Source organism: Sinocyclocheilus rhinocerous, unplaced genomic scaffold (assembly GCF_001515625.1).
Source record: "Sinocyclocheilus rhinocerous isolate Xijiao unplaced genomic scaffold, SAMN03320098_v1.1 scaffold412, whole genome shotgun sequence".
NCBI classification, from domain to species: domain Eukaryota; kingdom Metazoa; phylum Chordata; class Actinopteri; order Cypriniformes; family Cyprinidae; genus Sinocyclocheilus; species Sinocyclocheilus rhinocerous.
The window spans coordinates 733,871-753,798 of record NW_015642498.1 but is presented as its reverse complement, the minus strand read 5'-3'; the positions used below and the strand labels follow the sequence as shown (position 1 = coordinate 753,798).

Below are 19,928 nucleotides of genomic sequence, written 5' to 3'. Positions count from 1 at the left end.
GCGAGATGCGGCTTGTGCGCGCGCTTCAGGTGTGAGTCTGTCAGACAGCAAGACGAGACGGCAAAGAGTTGTTTTCTGCAACTTATTGCACTTAACTCTTTTTAACGTCAAGCAATTCTCTGCTATATGCATCGAACTGAAACTTTGACCTTTTGCAACGTTTTGATTTAAGTAGCCTATTATTAAAATGATTCAGATATCGCATGCATTGCGATATGCATATCACGATATTTACATTTGCGATATTTTCGATATATCGTGCAGCCCTAACTAATATTAACCCATTTTACATGTTTTTTAAGATATTGGTCTTTCATTTATGCATTCTATAAGCAGTTGTTGTTTCTGCAGGGCAAACCTGTGGGGACTCCGGACCCCGGTGCCTTTTTACGTGTGATGTCTGAGCATGGGACGGCCTCCATGTTTACCGCTCCTACTGCTATCAGAGCCATTCGCCAACAAGACCCTCAGGCAGAACACGGGAAACAGTACCCGCTCAGCAGGTAACCACAAATCTGTACCTGTTCACATAATAGCTAACAACATGTAACATCTGCAGCAAAGCATATAAAAAGTGTTTTTTTTTTCTATACAGGTTTCAACTAAAAATGTATGACATGTTTATTTATATACAAATAATCTCTCTGTCTCTATAGTTAATGTCCAAACATTTTTAAAGCAGTCTCTTTTGCTCACCAAGGTTGCATTTATTTGATGCACTGAGAACAGTAATATTGTGAAATATTATTCAAATTTATAATAGCTGTTTTCTATTTGAATATATTTTAAAATGTAATTTATTCTCATGATGGCAAAGCTTAATTTTTTAGTAGCCATTAGTGTCACACAATCCTTCAGAAATCATTCTAATATGCTAATTTGCTGCTAAAGAAACATTTCTTATTTTTTTTTATTTAAAAACTTTAAAAATAATCGTTATTATTCCTTGGCTGCCAGTATATGCAGTGGTTCCAAAAATATTTTAGACACTTCAGTCACACTTAAGAATATCTAAATGTCATTCCATTCGATAGATAATATCAAGTGGAAAAAAATGCTACTTTTTTTAGAACTAACTTTTCTGAACCACTTTTTCTAATTATTTTTATCATGGATAAAAAGTGGGACATTTTTCATAGATTTCCTTCAAATTCACTATTTATTAATATATTGACAAATTTGACAAGAAGAAGGTGTCCCAAGACTTTTTATCTTCATTTTGAATAATATGTATGTTGCTTCATATTTTGCTATAAACTTCAGTTTTTAAAAATATTTTTTTTGAAAAGTGTTCTTGTGGTATTTCTTGACAATAAATGCTATGTGTTTTGCTGTTATGTAATGCAACATATAGTGTGTTGTAATTGTGGCTGATGTGTCTAAATACTTTGGGACCACTCTATTTATAAAATATCAGTCTTGGTGCAGTTAATTGTTTTTTATCAAATATTATGTATAATACAATATTATACATTACTATTTCGTTGTTTGACCATTTATTTTTCAAAAAGTGGTGAATTATTTATTGCACACCAGGCTTTTAGTCTGTATATTCTTTCCCGCACAAAAGTCAGGCTTCTTTATTAGCTGATTGGGTGAGATCTCAGATGGGCGGGACTTTGCAATAAATGGCCAGTAATGTTAATGGTGATGTCAGTAAGTAACAGTGATTAATATAGAAAGCAGGGTATACAGTTGCAGTTATTCATAACATTTATTTTAGCTTTCATAATCTTGTCCTTTTCTTTTTTGGCTTTTTTAAATATTGCAGAGCTTGAAGTACTTTTTTTTTCTTTTTAGTTAAGTCATTTCCCTGCTTAGCTGGAGGTTAGGGAGCAACATTGTAGACACAAAAAATAATAGCTCTAAATACACAGTTTTCCATTTTATATTATGTCTGTTTACACTGCTTTGTTTTGCCCCTCAAATCATTACGTTCTATTGCAAAATATAGCAAATGCAGTCTATGGATCTTTTTGTGAATGTAATTATTGTTAAATGTCTTCATGCATAGACACTAAACAGCCCTAGTTTAATAGAAATGACATTACAATGTTGATTCTGCTGTGGATTTTGCTTCTACAAACACTGTTGCTGTTTGTGCGACAGTGCATTAAGAGAAAAAAAAAGTGCAGTTACCATGGTGATAGTAACGGATGTGTTTCAATAAAGCAATATAGTGCTTCTATTCATTGGTTATGGCTTTGATTTAAGCTAAAGCACATCTGCGTTATAGAGCAGCAATTCCTTTTGTTCCCTGCATTCCCTGCACTTTAGCAAGATTACATTGCACAAAAAGCAGAAAGGAACAAAATGTAACTAACACAATAAATCAGTACAAATAGTTTTAATAAAGTTCAAATAGTTTTCAGTTTCCACATCTTTTAGGCTACGCTTACACTTGTGTGTTTTCCGTTTTACAATGCACAGCTTAGACAGAATCATAATTTCTATTAATTTTCCACTAATTTACTGATGAGCATTAGCTGATTCCAGTGCTGTCTGCCTTTTTCTCTTCCGCAATCGCTGTTTTGACTCGGAGGACGCTCAATCGCTGCTCATATGTCAGTTATATTACACGTTCATAACCTGCCCTGTCTCAAATGACGATTGTGCATTACTCTTGCGCCTTCAGTTCTGTAAAGAAGAAACCCAGAAAAACATTTCTACGGATGAAACATGAAGCTAATAAACACACGATTATGACAGTATATGATTTGTATGTGATTTTCATGAGGTTCTGCCTATTTTCATAACAATTACTTCTAAATTGGTTTGTTTACATGAGAAATGCTAAGCAGGGGCCCGTTCTTCGTACGTCGCTTATTACATCCGAGATCAAATGACACATCCAAGATGATATCATCGCGCTAATCAGGATCTGGCTAATTCGGTTCTTCGAACGCAACAAAACTACATAAATGTTATAATAGATAAATGAAATGTGCACTGTTTTTATTTTATTAAAATGTTTTACATGATTCCCAATTATTTATATTCACGATTTCTTTCCAAGACCATGCCAAATCGTCAACAATCAAATCCAGCTAACTGAGTTAGCGACGTACGAAGAACGGGCCCCAGGTGTAGCGATTAGCTAGATATAAAAGTCTACAAATAGCAAATTTCAGCAACATTATATGGCCAAAACACACATTAGATTGCAATCGGAAGTTATTACAAACACACAATGGTGGTTTAAAGTGAGTTTTGAGTAAAAATGTAGTATTAATCTTATAAATTGTCTTATGTAGCAGGTGTGCATGAATGGTCACGTAACATGCGTTTTCGGTCATGTAGTGTGGACGGAGATCTTTTCTGAACACAGTGGAAACGCCAGTATGGACGAGGATTGTTTTCATTTTAAAACACCATTTTAAAATGAAAACGCACTAGTGTAAAAACATGGCCTTACATTTATGGGTGTTTGGACACTTACAGTACAGCTTCGCGTGTGAGCCACATCTTGTGTTTTTCCTTGATTCCTCACAAGAGCCAATCACCAGACTTGATTTAGGCACATCAAGCATGCTGCATGCTTTTTGGCTCACTGACGTTGACGAGATTAACCCCTTGGGTATCTAAATTTGGTACCGAACAAGACATTTTTCGATACTCAATAGTATGAGGCAATTCGGACGGTGCTTAGAAGTATAGAACTTACCCAGATACCCAGCCCTAGTGATAGAGCCATAAATATATATGCCTTTGAAAATAAAACAAAAAACATAGTGGACCCAGCTAGATCAGAAAATACTGTAACATCATTACTGTCCAATAATAGCATAATAGGGTTTGTCATTTACTAGATGGTGCTCGTTTAAATTTTTTGACACCTCGGGAATATTTATGCTGCATGAAAATCACTTGTTTTTTTTTCGCACTTGGCTTATGCAAATCATAGTAGCAATTATGATGTATTTTTTCACTAGAAAAATAAACAGCCATTATTTCCTTTTAAGTTGGATTTATTTTGCTCTGGCTATATCAGCTATTATTATACTATGCATCTTTAAAATGACCCTTAATGAGTATATAACCCACTTTTCATTTATTTTTTGTTACCTAAATGACAAACACGAAAGACGTTCGCAATATGAGACGGAAGAAAGGGCAATTTAGCTCGACCCAAAGGAACCGTGCAATGAGTGACTTTCACACAAAAGCACAGGCTCTCAGTCCAGGAGTGTGTGTCGCGCGTCAGCGCCGTAACCTGCGGCTCTCAACATGGGTTTAAATGCGTGCCAGAGGGCACGACTCCACTCAATAGAATTTTCCAGCTCAGAGATTCAGCAGTGACGCTGTAAGATCAGCATCTCTCTCTCTCGCCAAGATCATAAGGCTGATGTTAAAGCACACCTGCAGAAGGTCGCTGCATTAGAAACGCACATCTGGATTCCTGAATACATCCGTGGAGTTGTAAACACAAACAGATGACTTTATTGCAGATCTAAAAGTTGTAGCGCAACCTTTTCACCCAAGTACACACTTTCACACTATATAGTAAATGATCCTGTCTTGATATACATCAAGTCCCTCTTTTTCGTCATGAGCTTTTTTCCTTAGAGGAACTGCAATCTGACTCATTTGTGACATTTTTGTGTCATTAAATATCAAATTAAGGCTGCTTTCACACAGTACACATAACTTAGCAAGTTTCTGCTGCATGACTGTATGGAAATTGCATAAATGCCCCTCGCACACGTGAATGGTTGCTGGCGGGTGCATCGGAAACAAAGTTTATGAATAGGGAGGAAAAATCATGCATATGGCTTGCAAGGAAGCCAGTATTTAATGAATTGGCAATGTTTGAGTCAATTGACCTTTGTCAGGCATGTAAAAGCAGAGAAATGGCCACTGATTGTGTCTCTGAACACGACAGGTGTGAGATGTGGGTGGAGGGAAGGTGTGTGCTAGTGTGCTAGTGAACGACCTCCAGCTTATTGTTATGCAGATCACATGCATGTGACCTTGACTCCAGGTAATTGAATAGTTTCTGCATTGTTTGACCCTGGAGTGGAAGAGTGAAAGGAACTCAGCTGCAATACTGTTACTTGCTCATAAACACTGGCTCAGAAAGATTCAGTTATTTTCTTATAGCCAACTGTTATTTTCATTTTAAAGTAAATTTTCTGTGGCAGGTCAAATTTAGTGCCAAATCAGTTTCATTCAGATCCAGTACATCTTGGTGAATTGCCAATTGATAAAACCATATAAATTATTTGACTAAACATTAGCCATGAAGCATTTTAAATAGTAAATAGTAGCTGTATCAGAAATTTTGGTACTTTTGCTTCCAAATGCAGGAAATACTATTATAAAGTGTTTTACTTTATTAAAATAATTTCAATATTGTTTTTTTCCAACTGGTTTATCAAAATGTGTAAATAAAGTGCAGCAACATAAGACAAATCTATATACTTCCAATAAATGTTCACTGTGTGTGGGGTTTAGGAAAAATCTTGAAATGGATGTCCCCAGTGTTGTATAAAAAATAATAAAATACGTTGTTGCCGTACATATACAGTGGCGTGAAAAAGTAGGGTGGCCCAACCAGTTATTAGGTTTAGGGGGCAAACACTTTTTCACACAGGGCCATGTAGTTTTGGATTTTGTTTTCCCTTAATAATAAAAACCTTCATTTAAAAACGGCATGTTGTGTTTACTTGTGTTATCTTTGACTAATATTTAAATTTGTTTGATGATCTGAAACATTAAAGTGTGACAAACATGCAAAAAAATAAGAAATCAGGAAGGGGGCCAACACTTTTTCACACCACTGCATATTTTTAATACCATACTGTATATACTGTGCCATATTTTTAAAGGTCAATATTTGCATCAATAATTTTGGGGGCCTTATTATTATTGAATAACTAAATTATATAACCATTAATATTTTTTATAATGGAAAACTCCATGCGAAACAATGTCAAAACCCTCCAATCTAGTTGGTTAATGAATAATGTTAAATTCTTTTAGTAATTTTAATAATGGTCTAGGCTTACAATATAAATTTTAAGAAATAAATATTTCATTATGAGGCCTTTTAAAATTATTATTATTAATATTATTAGTTTATTAATAACATTAGTAATTTTGTCATTTTTAATTTAAAGGGTAGTTCACTCTAAAATGAAAATTCTGTCATTAATTACTCACCCTCATGACGTTCCAAACCTGTAAGACCTTTCGTTCATCTTCGGAACACAAATTAAGATATTTTTGATGAAGTCTGAGAACTTTCTGATGAGCTGAGCTTTCACCGTGCATTTACAACAGTACCACGCATGTGTGTGATGCTGCTGATGCAGGAGCCAGCATTCTGACGTAGAATATGCATGTGCTGCACCTTGTTTACAATCAGAGGAATGCACCCAAATGTTTCGTGGTACTGTCGTGAAAGCGCAGCGAAGACTGACAGGTAGAAATTGTTGAGAAGGAATTGTTGAATTAAGTCGTTATTTTTGTTTTCTTTGCGCACAAAGTATTCTCGAAACTTCATAAAATTAAGGTTGAACCACTGATGTCACATGGACTATTTTAACAATGTCTTTACTACCTTTCTGTGCCTTGAACGTGTCAGTTGTGTTGCTGTCTATGCAGGGTCAGAAAGCTCTTGGATTTCATCAAAAATATCTTAATTTGTGTTCCGAAGATGAACAAAGGTTTTACAGGTTTGGAACGACATGAGGGTGAGCAATTGATGACAGAATTTTCATTTTTGGGTGAACTATTCCTTTAATGCAAATGCAAAGACAGTCTGAAAATAAATCAACTTTCCAGCTTAGCTTGTGCTTCTCAAGCTACCAAATCAATCGAAACACTCACTATTCCTAGTATTAGCATTTCAAACATGCCTCATTGATGAAAATATGTTTTGACTGTCCTTTGCTCCCTTGTGAGCATCTCTACGGTATTACAGGTGTAGTTTACTGTAGACTTGAGCAGATGAAAGGATTTATGTGATGTGGTCACCCGCTACATTGTAATCCATTTCTTGTTGGAGGATTACGGGCAGTTTGATGACAGGAACAGTGAATCCTCACCTTTACACCCACTGTGCTTCATCCAATCACCGCTTGTCAGTGCTTCTTGTTTCTTTACCACAAGAATGAGTTCAATAAATATTTAATGCACACCTGCATTCTTGCTTTTCACATTTCTTTGCTGCAAAGTCTTTAGGATGAAGCTGCTCTGAAGTTTACAGACTTTCTTTTTTTTTAATCTTCTTATTTTAATTTTCTTGAAACAACACACACGATGTCACAAAATAGCTACTATACCGGAAAAATACGATCAAGTTCAAGTGCTTTAAAATCAGGAATGTTGTACATGAGCAACAGAGTGTTAATATACAATCTTTTATCCTGATGGATGACAACAACAGCTATCCAAATGGTGTATATTCAGACAGTTTGATTAAAAGAGATGTAATCCAATATATTCAGTCTGCCTGTAAGAACAGTCTTATTGGTATCCAGATCTTAATGAAAATGGATAATTTATCTTTCATTATAAATCTCAGTTCTTCCAAATGTAACATATTTCCCAGTTCCCTTGTTTACAGACTTTCTAAGAGCTGGTATTTTTCTTTCGGCAGGCTGAGGAACTTGTTTGTAGCCGGGGAACGCTGTGATATAGAGACCCTCGAATGGGCCAAGAGGAGTTTTGGAGTCCCAGTGCTGGATCACTGGTGGCAAACTGGTGAGTCACTGTCTTAAAGTTACGCTGTGGTTCATTTCTTTTGCCTTGTCTTGTCTTTTAAGGCATTGTTCACACTGCAGGGGTCGGCAACCTTTTCAGCATGACGTGCCATTTTTTTTTTTTCTGGTTAACCACTGTGCCACTGTGTTTTTTTCAACTATTCAAAAGTTTCTTGAATAACAGATATACAGTGTAACCGTACTGAACATCACTGTATGTGTGTGTGTGTCAAGGCCAATGCATTAAAACCGTTCAGTTTAATTCCTGTTCTATATTAATGCGCTGCTTTAATTGATGCGCGTGCACACACACACACACACACACCACTCGCACACAGAGATCTGAGATCGCGCTGTGCAAAAAGTAACATTCAGAAGCTCATAAACTTGTCGGCGCTGCCAAGCGACTTTTATTAATCGATACTGAATCGCTACATTATATTTCTCAGCAACGAGGTGGGTAAAATCGCTCTTTTTTTTTTTTTTTAGGTAACTAATCTCAGCTTCATTGTTTGTAGAGAGAGACACAGACGCAGACAATTTACACATCTCATTGTCACACTCTCTCAAAATGGCCATATTTGAGAAAAAAAAATTAGAGTAGTTTGCATCACTGGATATAGCTGTCGGTCATTTAACATTTCTATCGTAAAACGTATCGTTAAAAGTTGACTAATATTAAATTATTTGCAGCTTCATCTTACCTCGCTCTCTTTAACGTTAAACTGACGCTTCGCGCTCTGCTTCTGTTAACAGTAAACCCCGCCTACTTTGATTTGATTGGCCATCTCAGTCATTTTGACATTGACGAGCGCTGTTAGAGCGCTGAGGCTTTGATCTGAAGTGCCTAGTATGTGCAGCGGTCGCACGCGCATCCGTAGACTAGCGCAAGTTAATTCTCACACTTTAATAGTATTTATAGCTCCTAACAGGCTGTGTGACTATGAGAAGTTATTACCTCAAAATGTATGTCAGTATGCAGTTTTCCCTATTGCTCGCGTGCCAGTGATTATCCCTCTGTGTGCCACTGTTGGTTGCCGAGCCCTGGTTCACACTGATTCAGATGCCGTTTTACAGATTCAGTCTTTAGGGCTAATTGTTCACACTGACATTAATTTGTATGTCTACACCAGTTGCCATAGTAATGACTTCCACATCAGCACAACACCAGGAAATGTTCTTTTAGAACAACTGCTAGCTGTCATTGTGAGAAGAAAGCACTCTACACATCAAGTCCATTGAATTGATTTTCAAATCACGTATGAATGTGGTTTGGATCAGATTTGTAAAAACAGCATAGAAGCTTATTTGTTGTTCAGAGTACAAATAAATAGATTTCATTCCATTATGCCAAAAAATATGTCTGAACAAACCTAAAAGGAAGGTTGATCCTGTGGGTCAGTTGTTTTGTAATATCTGTTGATATCAGCTGATATTTATGCCATTGGTTAGCACAATATAATTCCTCTCAGCTGACTTCTTATCATAAGAGACTTCTTACCAAAAACGAAACAAAAAAGTCTTACTTATCCCAAACTTGGCTGTGTTAGAGTATGTTTTTAAAAGATGTATATTACAATATAGTTTTTTACTGAAAAATCAATGAAAAACATAAGAGTGGTATGGAAAGTAAATTGCGTCTATTAGAAATGTTTGGAACTGTGCCCAAACAAAATCTTACTGAAAGCTCATTTTTTCAGACATCAACCTCAAATTTGGAACACAACTTGCTTAGATTTATGCCTTTGATTTTCTTGCAGTTTTAGAGTAAAACATGTTTGTAAAATACATTTTTTTAAAAATCATAACTTCTATTTTTTTTTTAAGTTTCTTTATAACAAACAAACAAAAGTTGTTAACAGGTAATAAATGGACCATAACTATTCTGTAAATATAATTAAATACCATAAAATTCCCTAAATATACAAAATATTAAATAAAAAAACATTATCAAACTAAAATATTGTACATTCATCTCATTGAAATAATAATAATAATAATAAACAAACAAACAAACCCCCCCAAAAAAGCAGCCATTTTTTACCGCCATGTGAACAAGGGTTAAAATAACCATTTTGGAATGTAAAAATTAAGCATGTTTTGCAAGTTTGCGAAAATGACTACTTAACAAATGAGTACTCTTCATAACAAAAAGTACTGTATCTCATTTGATTTTCTTTATTTTTTGGGGAACTTTATTGACAAACTAAAAAAAGTTAGATTGCAATCTTAAAAATAAAAGATTATATTAAATTCACAAGTCTGATAAAAAAAGGCACATTATGTAATACTGTACATTGAAAGTAAGTAACTCAATACAGTAAAACCAAATATTATTAAAAAAACTATTATTATTTAACTGATTCTACTGAATTGATACTCTTTAGTTTCTTTGTGCGCCACTAAATGTCCGCAAATGTCAAAAGGTGCAACTTTCTGTTGGTTATATTTATGCGAGCTGCAATGCTGAGTTCCTGACCATAAAGTCGCCCTTATTTCTCTGGCAAGCCTGAAATGGATTGTCTGAAATACAGGACACTTCTTTTGATATTCATAACCCCTATTGCCAGCATGATGCATAAACCATCACATGTATAATGAATTGGGTTACTCCTTCATTCTATACTGGCTGCAAAACATATTCAGCTCATAAAGATCTCTGAGAAATAAACAGGTGCCGAGCTTGACCGGAGAATATTTGTACAAAATGAACTGAATCACCTTTCCCCTCGCTCTCATATCCGTCTTTCTAGTCGGTACTGGTAAAGTCTTTGTGTCATTTGACGGCACAAATTTAAAACCGGTGTCAGATCCGTATTGATGCGTGAACGGAAAAAAACGATGGATCCGTATTTTGAGTAAGCACAGGGCCAGAGTGGCCAAAGTGCTTCATGTGATAAATGATTCTGTCCTCACAGTGGTGTGTGTGTCCTGCTCTCCATTTATAATTTCACTCTGCCTCCATCCAATTCATGATTAAAAGCATGTTTATGCATCACCATCAAGACCAGTCATATTATTAGATGACTTGTAATAACAGCCACATCTCCACCTCGGCGTGCAAACACACAAATGCCACAGCATGTTTGAATTGTTCAGCGGCACAGAGCGAGATTTGATTAGAAGAACTGATGAGGTGTAGTGTAACAGCAGTTTGGTTGCGCTGATGCGATAGCTTTTCTGAAATAAAGTGGAAGTGATTTGAACCTTCATTATCTTTGTCATTACCCGCTCAAACCTCCCCAGGCTCATGCGTGCATTGCAATATCAGAAGTCAAGCTGCTGTGACAGAATATCTCTCTCTCTCACTCACACATACGTTTGGATGCTTCAACACGGGGATGAGTTTCAGGGTTATTATAACATGTATTTTGAATTCTGATTGGTCGATATTGGTGCTGCAGCTAACAACTGTTTTGAAAATTGTGCACCCATAAAACAACCATTGCAGTCACTCATAAAGGACAATTGTAATTCTGGCCAATATGATTTTCATATGGACATTTTTTAAAATGGTTTACTAGTTTATTAGTTTTGTCTAAATAAATTAAAATTGAAAAGCTAAAAACAAAACTCATCTTAAATGATTGAATTTGCGCATCACAAGATTATAATATGCATATTTTTTTCAGATTTGTTAAGGATTCCGTTTAACAGTGTTATTATTTTTAAAGATTATTTTTAAGGATTAAAGATCAGTGAGTGTCAAGTTAATCGAAATGTAAAATTAGAGGAATTAGCAAAATTACCATGAACTATTAAATATCCAATAATGACCGATACTGATAAAAAATTAATAATAATAATGAAATATTGACTAACTAGTATGGTATTGATATATTGTTCAGTCAAAATAGCATCGATTTAATTTGCTTAATAAAATAATGTTGAAATTCAATTTTATATCCTTCATTTTATTATTGTATTATTATATTTTATTAACTTAGTAACCACAGTTAGTGTTGTTATTGTTAAGCTAATTAAAATCATTTTTGGTAACTGAAATAAAATTGAAATAAAGTAAAAATATTAGATGATGAAAAACTTGAAAAACCTAAACTTAAAAAAAACTGAATTAAACATTTTTTTTTTTATAAATGTTTCCTTTGGAATAAACTGAAGTAAGTTTAAGTTGAGATACTGAAATAGCTAAATTGAACCTGAAATAAAAATAAAAGCTAATAGAATAAATAAATAATGGCATGCTTATGACAAAAGCACATAACAAAATGACTAAAACTTAAAATGGATGAAAATATAAAAGTAGCTGCTAATTCAAAATATTAATAAATACTATAATAGTAAAAGAATAATACCTTTAACCACATAGCACAGCCTTTTGTAGCATGTTGCTTAAATCAGACAATATGTGTTTGCAATCTCTAACACGCATGCACGCATGTATGTAAATGTGTCATTTAATTATTCTCCACGGCAACGTTTATCCAGTACACACAGAAAATGAAAGAAAGGCTGCCGCTTTTGAGACCTGATAATAATCTGGGCTATTTTAAGACGCAACTCCTGCCGTGAAGAGGTGGGGGGCTTGGTGATGAGGGCTGCTGATGTCACCGCTGTTGCTGGGCAACTGGTATGTTTCCAGTTGGGAGTAAGTGGCAATGACTGCTGGCTGTACGAACGACCTTAACGCGGCCCTGAGCGTCGCCGCCTGTCTTTGAGCTGGCCGCCGTGTACGCGTGAACCCTGCCACAGTCTGTCAGTTTTTGACTCCGGTAAACTTTATCAGTCCACTAAATCAACTTTGTGATGTCAAGTGGCTGGCAATAACTTAAAAAAAAAAAACAGGTTATGGCAGGACATGAACTTCAGAAGGAACTAATTAGCCATCTGTGTCAAAGCCCTCTCGATTAATTAGCAGTCCCCACCAACTGGTTTAAAGGTGCCATAGAATGGAAAACTGTATTTACCTTGGCATAGTTGAATAATAACAGTTCTGTACATGGAAATGACATACCGTGAGCCTCAAACACCATTGTTTCCTCCTCCTTGTGTAAATCTCGTGCATGAAAAAGACCACTGAAAAATAGGCGAATCAGAAAATAACACCGACTGTGACGTTACAGTCGGGATCACCAATAGTTACGCCCCCAACGTTTGCATATACCCGCCCATGTTCTATGCCAGCCGCCAGCCGAACCTGCACAGCCGAATCATCAGAAGTTCTCCAGGTATTGTGAAGAAACAAGTGAGGATAATAGTGAAAATGGCAGATCATGGAAATAAATGTTATGTTCCAGGCTGTGCAGGGGATGTGATGTGCAGGGATGGGTTGGTGTCTGTATTAAGAAAGGCACGGAAAACAAATAACGTGTTCTAATAAAATAACGCGAGCCACTAAAGGGACATGGTTAGCTGCTTGCTAGCGGTAGCCTGTTACATTACAGTACATAAGATTTCACTTACCACATAAACAGAGTAAGGAGAGATGACTGAGGATGATGGCGAATGATTTACAGATCCTGAGCACCACTGACAAGCATCTGATCTTTTAAAATGTGTGGTAAGTACTGCCGCTGTAGTTTACACAGAGCACGTGCGATCGCAAATCTCAAAAGTGAAAGTAAAAAGCGATTGTGCATTCGAATGCAGTTTCAATGCCCCGCATATTAATAGCGACTCCCTGATGCCTGCATTTTATATACAGTATAATTACCCAACGATATAACTGCGAGAGACAGTATTGAAATATATATTTTCCGTGTGTTTCCTTCCTGCTGTGTGAGCTACTGAAATTAGCCGCACTGTGAAACAGACAATATAATGGGCTGTGTCTGCAATCACCCCCTAAAACTTATTAATGTACTAATATAATCCACATGAAAACTAGTAATTATTTATTTTGATTTTGAAGATCCATCTCTTAATATATTGGCTAATATTATGCTATATATCTTTCAATTTTTTTTAGACTTACAAAATGAATGACATGAAGCTGCTTTTAATTTTAAAATACAGTACATGCAAATGCAGAAAACAATCTTCTATCAACTGGACGACTATTAATATGTGACAAAGTAAACATTCTAGATCAGTGGTCACCAACCTTTTTAGGCCCAAGATCCCTGACCTCAGCCTTTATGAAAGACAAGATCTACCTATAGAAGAATTGATAGAAAAAGACATCCCAGATTGTACTTCAAATTTGAGGCCTTTTACTTAGTATTTTAATTAGTGATGCGCCAATCATAGCTGATTCAGAATTCAGATTTTCTTTTCTTTTTACTAGCAAATTGGATTCTGATACTGATACTGATTTTTAAGCAAATGTATTTATTGGCTATTTGCTTTATAACAAACAAACTGGCTTTAAACAAAAATATCTAGCCATTTGAAATTAGAGGCAACCACTGCATTTTAATCATGATCTGCACGGGCAGTTGTTTTTGATTTGATTTAGATTAATTTCAGGATTTAAAAAAACAGAATGGTCTGACTTTAGGTGTTATTTATTTATTTGCTACATAAAACATCTGCACGAAACAAAAACAGCAGGTCTGAATAAGACGCACTCTCTGACAGCAGGTGGCGCCTATGAACAGGGTTGCCAGGTTTTCGCAATAAAACTAGTCCAATCGCGTTTCGAGGGGGGTTCCCCTGTAAAAATCGCATTCCGGGGGTAAAATACATGTTTTTTGGCGGGGATCTTCCAGTAAAATTCACATTCCATGGACTAAATATCACGTTATTGAGGTCGCTTCAACCCGCGGACATGAACAACAACCCCGCGGCAACAGTGTTAAAGTAGCCCAATTCCACGGGAAAACCACGGACTTGGCAACACTGCTTATGAACCGACCGCAATATAGCGTTTCCTTACTTTTCTCAAGACAGTTCCCTTCAGTGATACATTAATATAAGCCCATAAATGTAATGCATTTTTGTACTTATTTTACTGTTTTTTTTCGGGATCTACTGGGACAGTGATAAAGATCTACCAGTCGATCGCAATCGACGGGTTGGCGACCACTGTTCTAGATGGATGTGTTTGACCATTGACCACGGCAATCTAAAAATGCGACACTGAAGTTAAAATAAGTACAACTTTTAAATGACATGTCTCTGGGCTTTTTGATCATCTTTTTTTCTGGGTTATTTATCATCTTGCATTTTTAAACACAAAAACATTGTGTGAACGCCCCCCTAATGCCAAACTCTCTGAGCAGGCACTTCTTTTGAGTAAGTACTTCCTATTGTATCTGACTGTAAAGAAAGTATGAATATACAGTATACTAGGAATGTGTGATCCAGACAGCTACGTACATGTGACATGTTGTCATTGTCATGTGACGTACCAGCTTCTGTTGTGTTGCTTCACTGCCAATCACAAATCCTCTTCCATGGCCTCGTGCGATCTGATGCGCACTTCAGAATTTTTGCCTACTGTTTTAAGAATACTATGAATTTGGACATTACTACTGTTTTTCACATACTTAATGGTAGAGAGACTCGAACCCACGACCTTTGGGTTACAAGTCCGACTCTCTAAACATTAGGCCACGACTGAGCTAATAGCAGAGAAGAGAAGTAGGCATATTTGAATGTAGCCTATAACTTTTAAGGTGATTTTGCCTGTTTAGACACTTAAAAGCTCCAGTCCCTGTACATTATAGTTAGCAAAGAGCGACCTGCACATTCTTCAGAATTTCAAGAAAGTCATTCGAGTTTGGAAAGACATGGTGTAGATAAATGACCTAAATGCTAATCCGTGAATATTCAGAAACTCTTTCCCTCTCTGTGTGTGTGCGTGTCTGCACGCTGCGCGTCACCTGTGAAAAGTGTTTGAGCTTTCTGCATTACTCACATATGGCAGCAGTGGCAGACAGACTTGTGGTGCCACACGCTGCGATGCCAACAGTTTTCTGTCTCACTCTCCTTCTCTCTCTCTCTCGCTCTCTCTCTTTTTACCAGTTACTCTTGCCCACTCTTCATCAGCCGCTCGCTCACTCTCTCTTCCTGCTGTTCACAGCTCTCCTGTAGCATCTGGCTCCGAGACGGATGACGAACAAGTCTGTGTTCTATTTGTGAACGCTTTGCTCTGTGTCACGCTGTCGTCTACTGATTGTGAAGTATTTTTAACTTTTGTTGATGATGTTTATTTACAAGCCAGTCATGTAATTTATGCAAGCACACAAACGCAGGCGTGAGTGCTGGGTCAGTGCAGCGTTGTACAGTACATACTTGCACAACATGCATTGTTGCGGCAGTAACCGATCTCTTAGTACACAAGGGGATTGGTAGGGTTTTCCTTGAAATGTCTGTCATTAAACCTACCTATAAATATGTTGAACTAACCTTAAGGTCATGATGAAACGGATTCTATCTTGGGATCTACATCCAAGGAAACTGATTATCTAAACGAAGAAATAAACGTAATGTGGGGACTTGGTTCAATCCACCAGAGGCAGATCTGAATGCAATCTTGCAGTTGATTGTAAGAAAGGCGCAGGTTTTAAACAGACTAAATGTTTGGATAAGTCCTGCATACGTCACCAGAGAGAAGTTTGCTGTTTCACCGGAAGATGAAGTTATGACATTTTGATCATTAATTCAACATTCCAATGTAAAAAGAATGAAACATGTGAATGGATTAATTGTTCTATTAAAATTAATATTTTATAAATTGTATTAATGTTTTATTATTTTGAATTGTCTTTTTTTAAATGTTGTTAATTTTCTATTAAATTTTCATTTTAATTAAATTTGTTGTCTATTTTACTAATTTAATATTTCTATTTACTTTATTTCAGCTTTAGTCATTTTAATACTTTAACTTATTTCCATTTTCCAAATGGATATTACTAGTCGGATTGGATTGGATTATTAGTTGGATATTCAGTGTTATTAATTTTTCATGTAATATTTAAATTTTTTTGTCTTTATTTGAAACACCAAAAACTTGTAATACTTGTAGCATCACTTAAGTTTTAGCGAACAATAACACTGAATTGTTCACAGGTAATTGAGATACATTTAGACGTTTTTTTTATTCCGAATAGATTATTAAATAGAATTTCCATTTCATGCCGACTTCTATTCCACCTAGCCGAGCGAGGATCTTTTCAAACTATTTGACCTGAAAGAGAAAAGTGACCATAGAAGAAGAAATGTACAAAAATGCGTTTGCTATGCTTAGGTGTTTACACTTGGTTTTTCATGAAATCCGCTTCTAATGTTAGTCAAGGTTTCTTGCAGCAGACAGTCTATTTCTACCCTCTTTCCGACCCTTAGAATGAACCTGGTTACTGCACCTTTAAAATTTCTAGAAGTTAATGACCTCTTTTCTGATTGGTAAACCTCTTTGCATGTGAAATGAGTAAAAAGACCCCTTCAAAGTTGCCAAATAATAAATACTCATTGATATGCAAATATAAACAGTCATATGTTAATAAGCTTATGTTTTTGACATCAATGCCTCATTCTGAATGACCTGCTTATGCAGCTCTCATCACTATGGTGTCTCTCTTTTGTAGAGAGTGGCTCTTCCATCACTGCGTCCTGTGTCGGTCTGGGCTGCTCACGCACTCCCCCCGCTGGTACAGCCGGTAAAGCCGTGCCCGGATACAACGGTGAGTTTCCTCTACATTGGCATGCTTCACGTGGCACGTTTGCGGCTCTTTATTTGATTATTACCAACTCTTTCTCATTCATCGCTGAAGGATTATGTGTTAGAGCTCCTTTTGATTGACAGTTTTTAACTGGATGGTTCAGTAAGTGACTGAAGTACTTAAACTTTCTTCATCTTTGTCTCATAGTGACAGTTATTGATGATGAAATGCAACAGGTGAAACCAAGGACTTTGGGGAATATTGTTGTAAAGTGAGTTATTTTAATGCTTTTCATATTTTATTTGGTATTGACAGAGACAGTAGGAAGGGGGCAGAAATTTACTAGGAATGGATAACGGTAATAGGATCAGGCTAGATTTGACCCTGCATGTCCTGCACAAATAGTTATGTTTTTGCACACTGCATTGACGTACTTTCTTTTAGGGCTGGGCGACGCATATCTCATGATGCATCAAGATGTTCTTCTAACTGGATCATAATTGTTACTGCTCAAAACCATTGGTGAAAGAAAAGTGAAAATGGACTCCCATTTACTTTCCTAATGCACAATTCATGATCGCATCGAAATGTAACAAGTTACACCCCTTTTAAAATGACATTGCCAAGCCCTTGCTTTCAACCATCTGTCATATAGAGAGCGCGTTTTAAAAAAAATTTATTTCGAAGATCCCTTTTCCTCAGAAATGCATTACACAAGCACATTTAATGGGCTGCGATGAACGCTGTTTGATGTTGACTTTAATAAAAGGACAAATATAATGAAATGTCGCCTTTTAAAATGTCAGAGGGAGTGAATGTGCCGAACTGATTCCAAAATGTCTTTTTTTTTTAAAGTTAAGCAGTCCATAATGGCACTTTATATTTAATCAGTCAAAAGTTTGAACACATTTTCACAAAGAAAAGTTGCTTTGGATTGCACTTGCTCATTGACTGGACTAACCTGACATATGAGTGTTGTTAATGCTATTTGATCATAAAAAAATCATTTATAAGCCAATATTTTAGTTTTCGATTTAAATGTGTAAATATTTGCATTTTTTTACACATTTCAAAGTAATTGTAAAGTCATATAAACTACAAAATAAGTCAAATGTGTAAAATGTGTTCAGAATTTTGGACCGGTGGTATAGAAGTAGCTCTGACCTCACTGAACTTTATGAAATACAGAATAATAATCATCATCATCATCTGTATTATTATATAATTGTATAGACGGCCCTGTTCTCTTTCTTTTTTACCCGTGTCACATAGACACCCATATTTTTTCAGGTGCATCTGCTCAGACACCCGTCCAGGCCTGCGCTGTGTCCTAAAGATGGTAGCGTAGCTTTTTTTTGTTTGATCTTCACAAATAACTCTCCTTTTTAGTGCTTTCCACTTCAATCTGCTCATCATCTTCTCTACACAATAAAAGATTTACTGACACAAAGGCAAAGCAGAGAGAATCTTTTCATCACACATCTGACTTTAAAATCTCAGTCTTTGTACGAGGACATTAAGCCCGAGTCTGAGCGGAATGACTAATGGGGTCTCGTCTCACACCGTCTGCTTAGAAAAGAGCATTTTCTGTGTTCTTTCAGCCTTTTTTCAGGTACAATACCCGTCTAAGCCGACGACGCGTCTGTCCTCGCCCGCCGCTGAGGGAACTAATCTCGTAGATGTTTGTTTTGTTGTCATTTCAGTTCTCCGATAGATTTGATTTTAATCAAGAAAGGCTGCCGGATACACACTCGGATTAAAAGGAAATTGTGACTTCTAAAACGAGACGCTGTTTTATACGTAAACACATTCAGGAGGTCCAGGGGGGATACCGAATAGCTGTTTATCTTGCACGTATTTTTCAAGTATTTTGATTATTGTGTCCATAAGGGGTTATATGCTTTTATTCCTGAAATTTTTTCCATCTAAAAAGTGTATTTTATTCCTTATTTTAGTTTTTTGTTCCTCTGAATTTTGTCATTTATATTCATACTTTAAAGCATTCTCTGACCCTGAAAGGTGGAAAACATCCTGTTCTTTGATTGTTCAAAGAAGAGCAAGGTCACATTTAAAAAAAAATTTTTTCTCTAAAAGCGTCTCTCTTTCTTCTCTCATCAGGCTTCCTCTGCCTCCTGGGGCGGCTCTCAGTCTCTGGCAGAATCAGACGCTGTTTAAGGAGCTGTACTTCACCAAGTTTCCTGTAAGAGTTTAGCTACAAGATATACAGTGGAGATCAAAATTAGAGAACAAGCTATAATATCCTAAATTTCAAGGTCACTGCTTAAGAATATTTGAAGTTATCCAAACAGGAGTAGAAGGCAGTTTTTTGAAGCATTATTTCATAAATTAATTGTATTCTGAAGCACAGTATAAAAAAAATTAAATGAGATATTTTGAAAAGAACTCTGATCAAAATTAGAGAACACTTACAGATACCTCCAAGTTTTTGAAGTTAAAGGGGTCATTTGATGCGATTTAAATTTTTCCTTTCTCTTTGGAGTGTTACAAGCTCTTGGTGCATAAAGAAGATCTGTAAAGTTGCAAAGACTAAAGTCTCAAATCCAAAGAGATATTCTTTATAAAAGTTAAGAGTCAGCCATGCCTACCTAAAACGGCTCGTTCTAACACGCCCCCACATACCTACATCACTATGTGG

General features: G+C 36.2%; 1 protein-coding gene across 1 annotated transcript in view; it reads left to right on the top strand.

Annotated features, from left to right (window-relative positions):
- LOC107755903 (acyl-CoA synthetase short-chain family member 3, mitochondrial-like) overlaps positions 1-19,928 on the top strand; it is a 48,163-nt gene that overhangs the window by 18,802 nt on the left and 9,433 nt on the right. Inside the window, exons 8-12 of the mRNA XM_016572857.1 lie at positions 352-503; positions 7,604-7,707; positions 17,198-17,293; positions 17,480-17,543; positions 19,391-19,472. Coding sequence (XP_016428343.1) covers positions 352-503; positions 7,604-7,707; positions 17,198-17,293; positions 17,480-17,543; positions 19,391-19,472 — 498 coding nt within the window. The remainder of the gene's footprint in view (positions 1-351; positions 504-7,603; positions 7,708-17,197; positions 17,294-17,479; positions 17,544-19,390; positions 19,473-19,928) is intronic.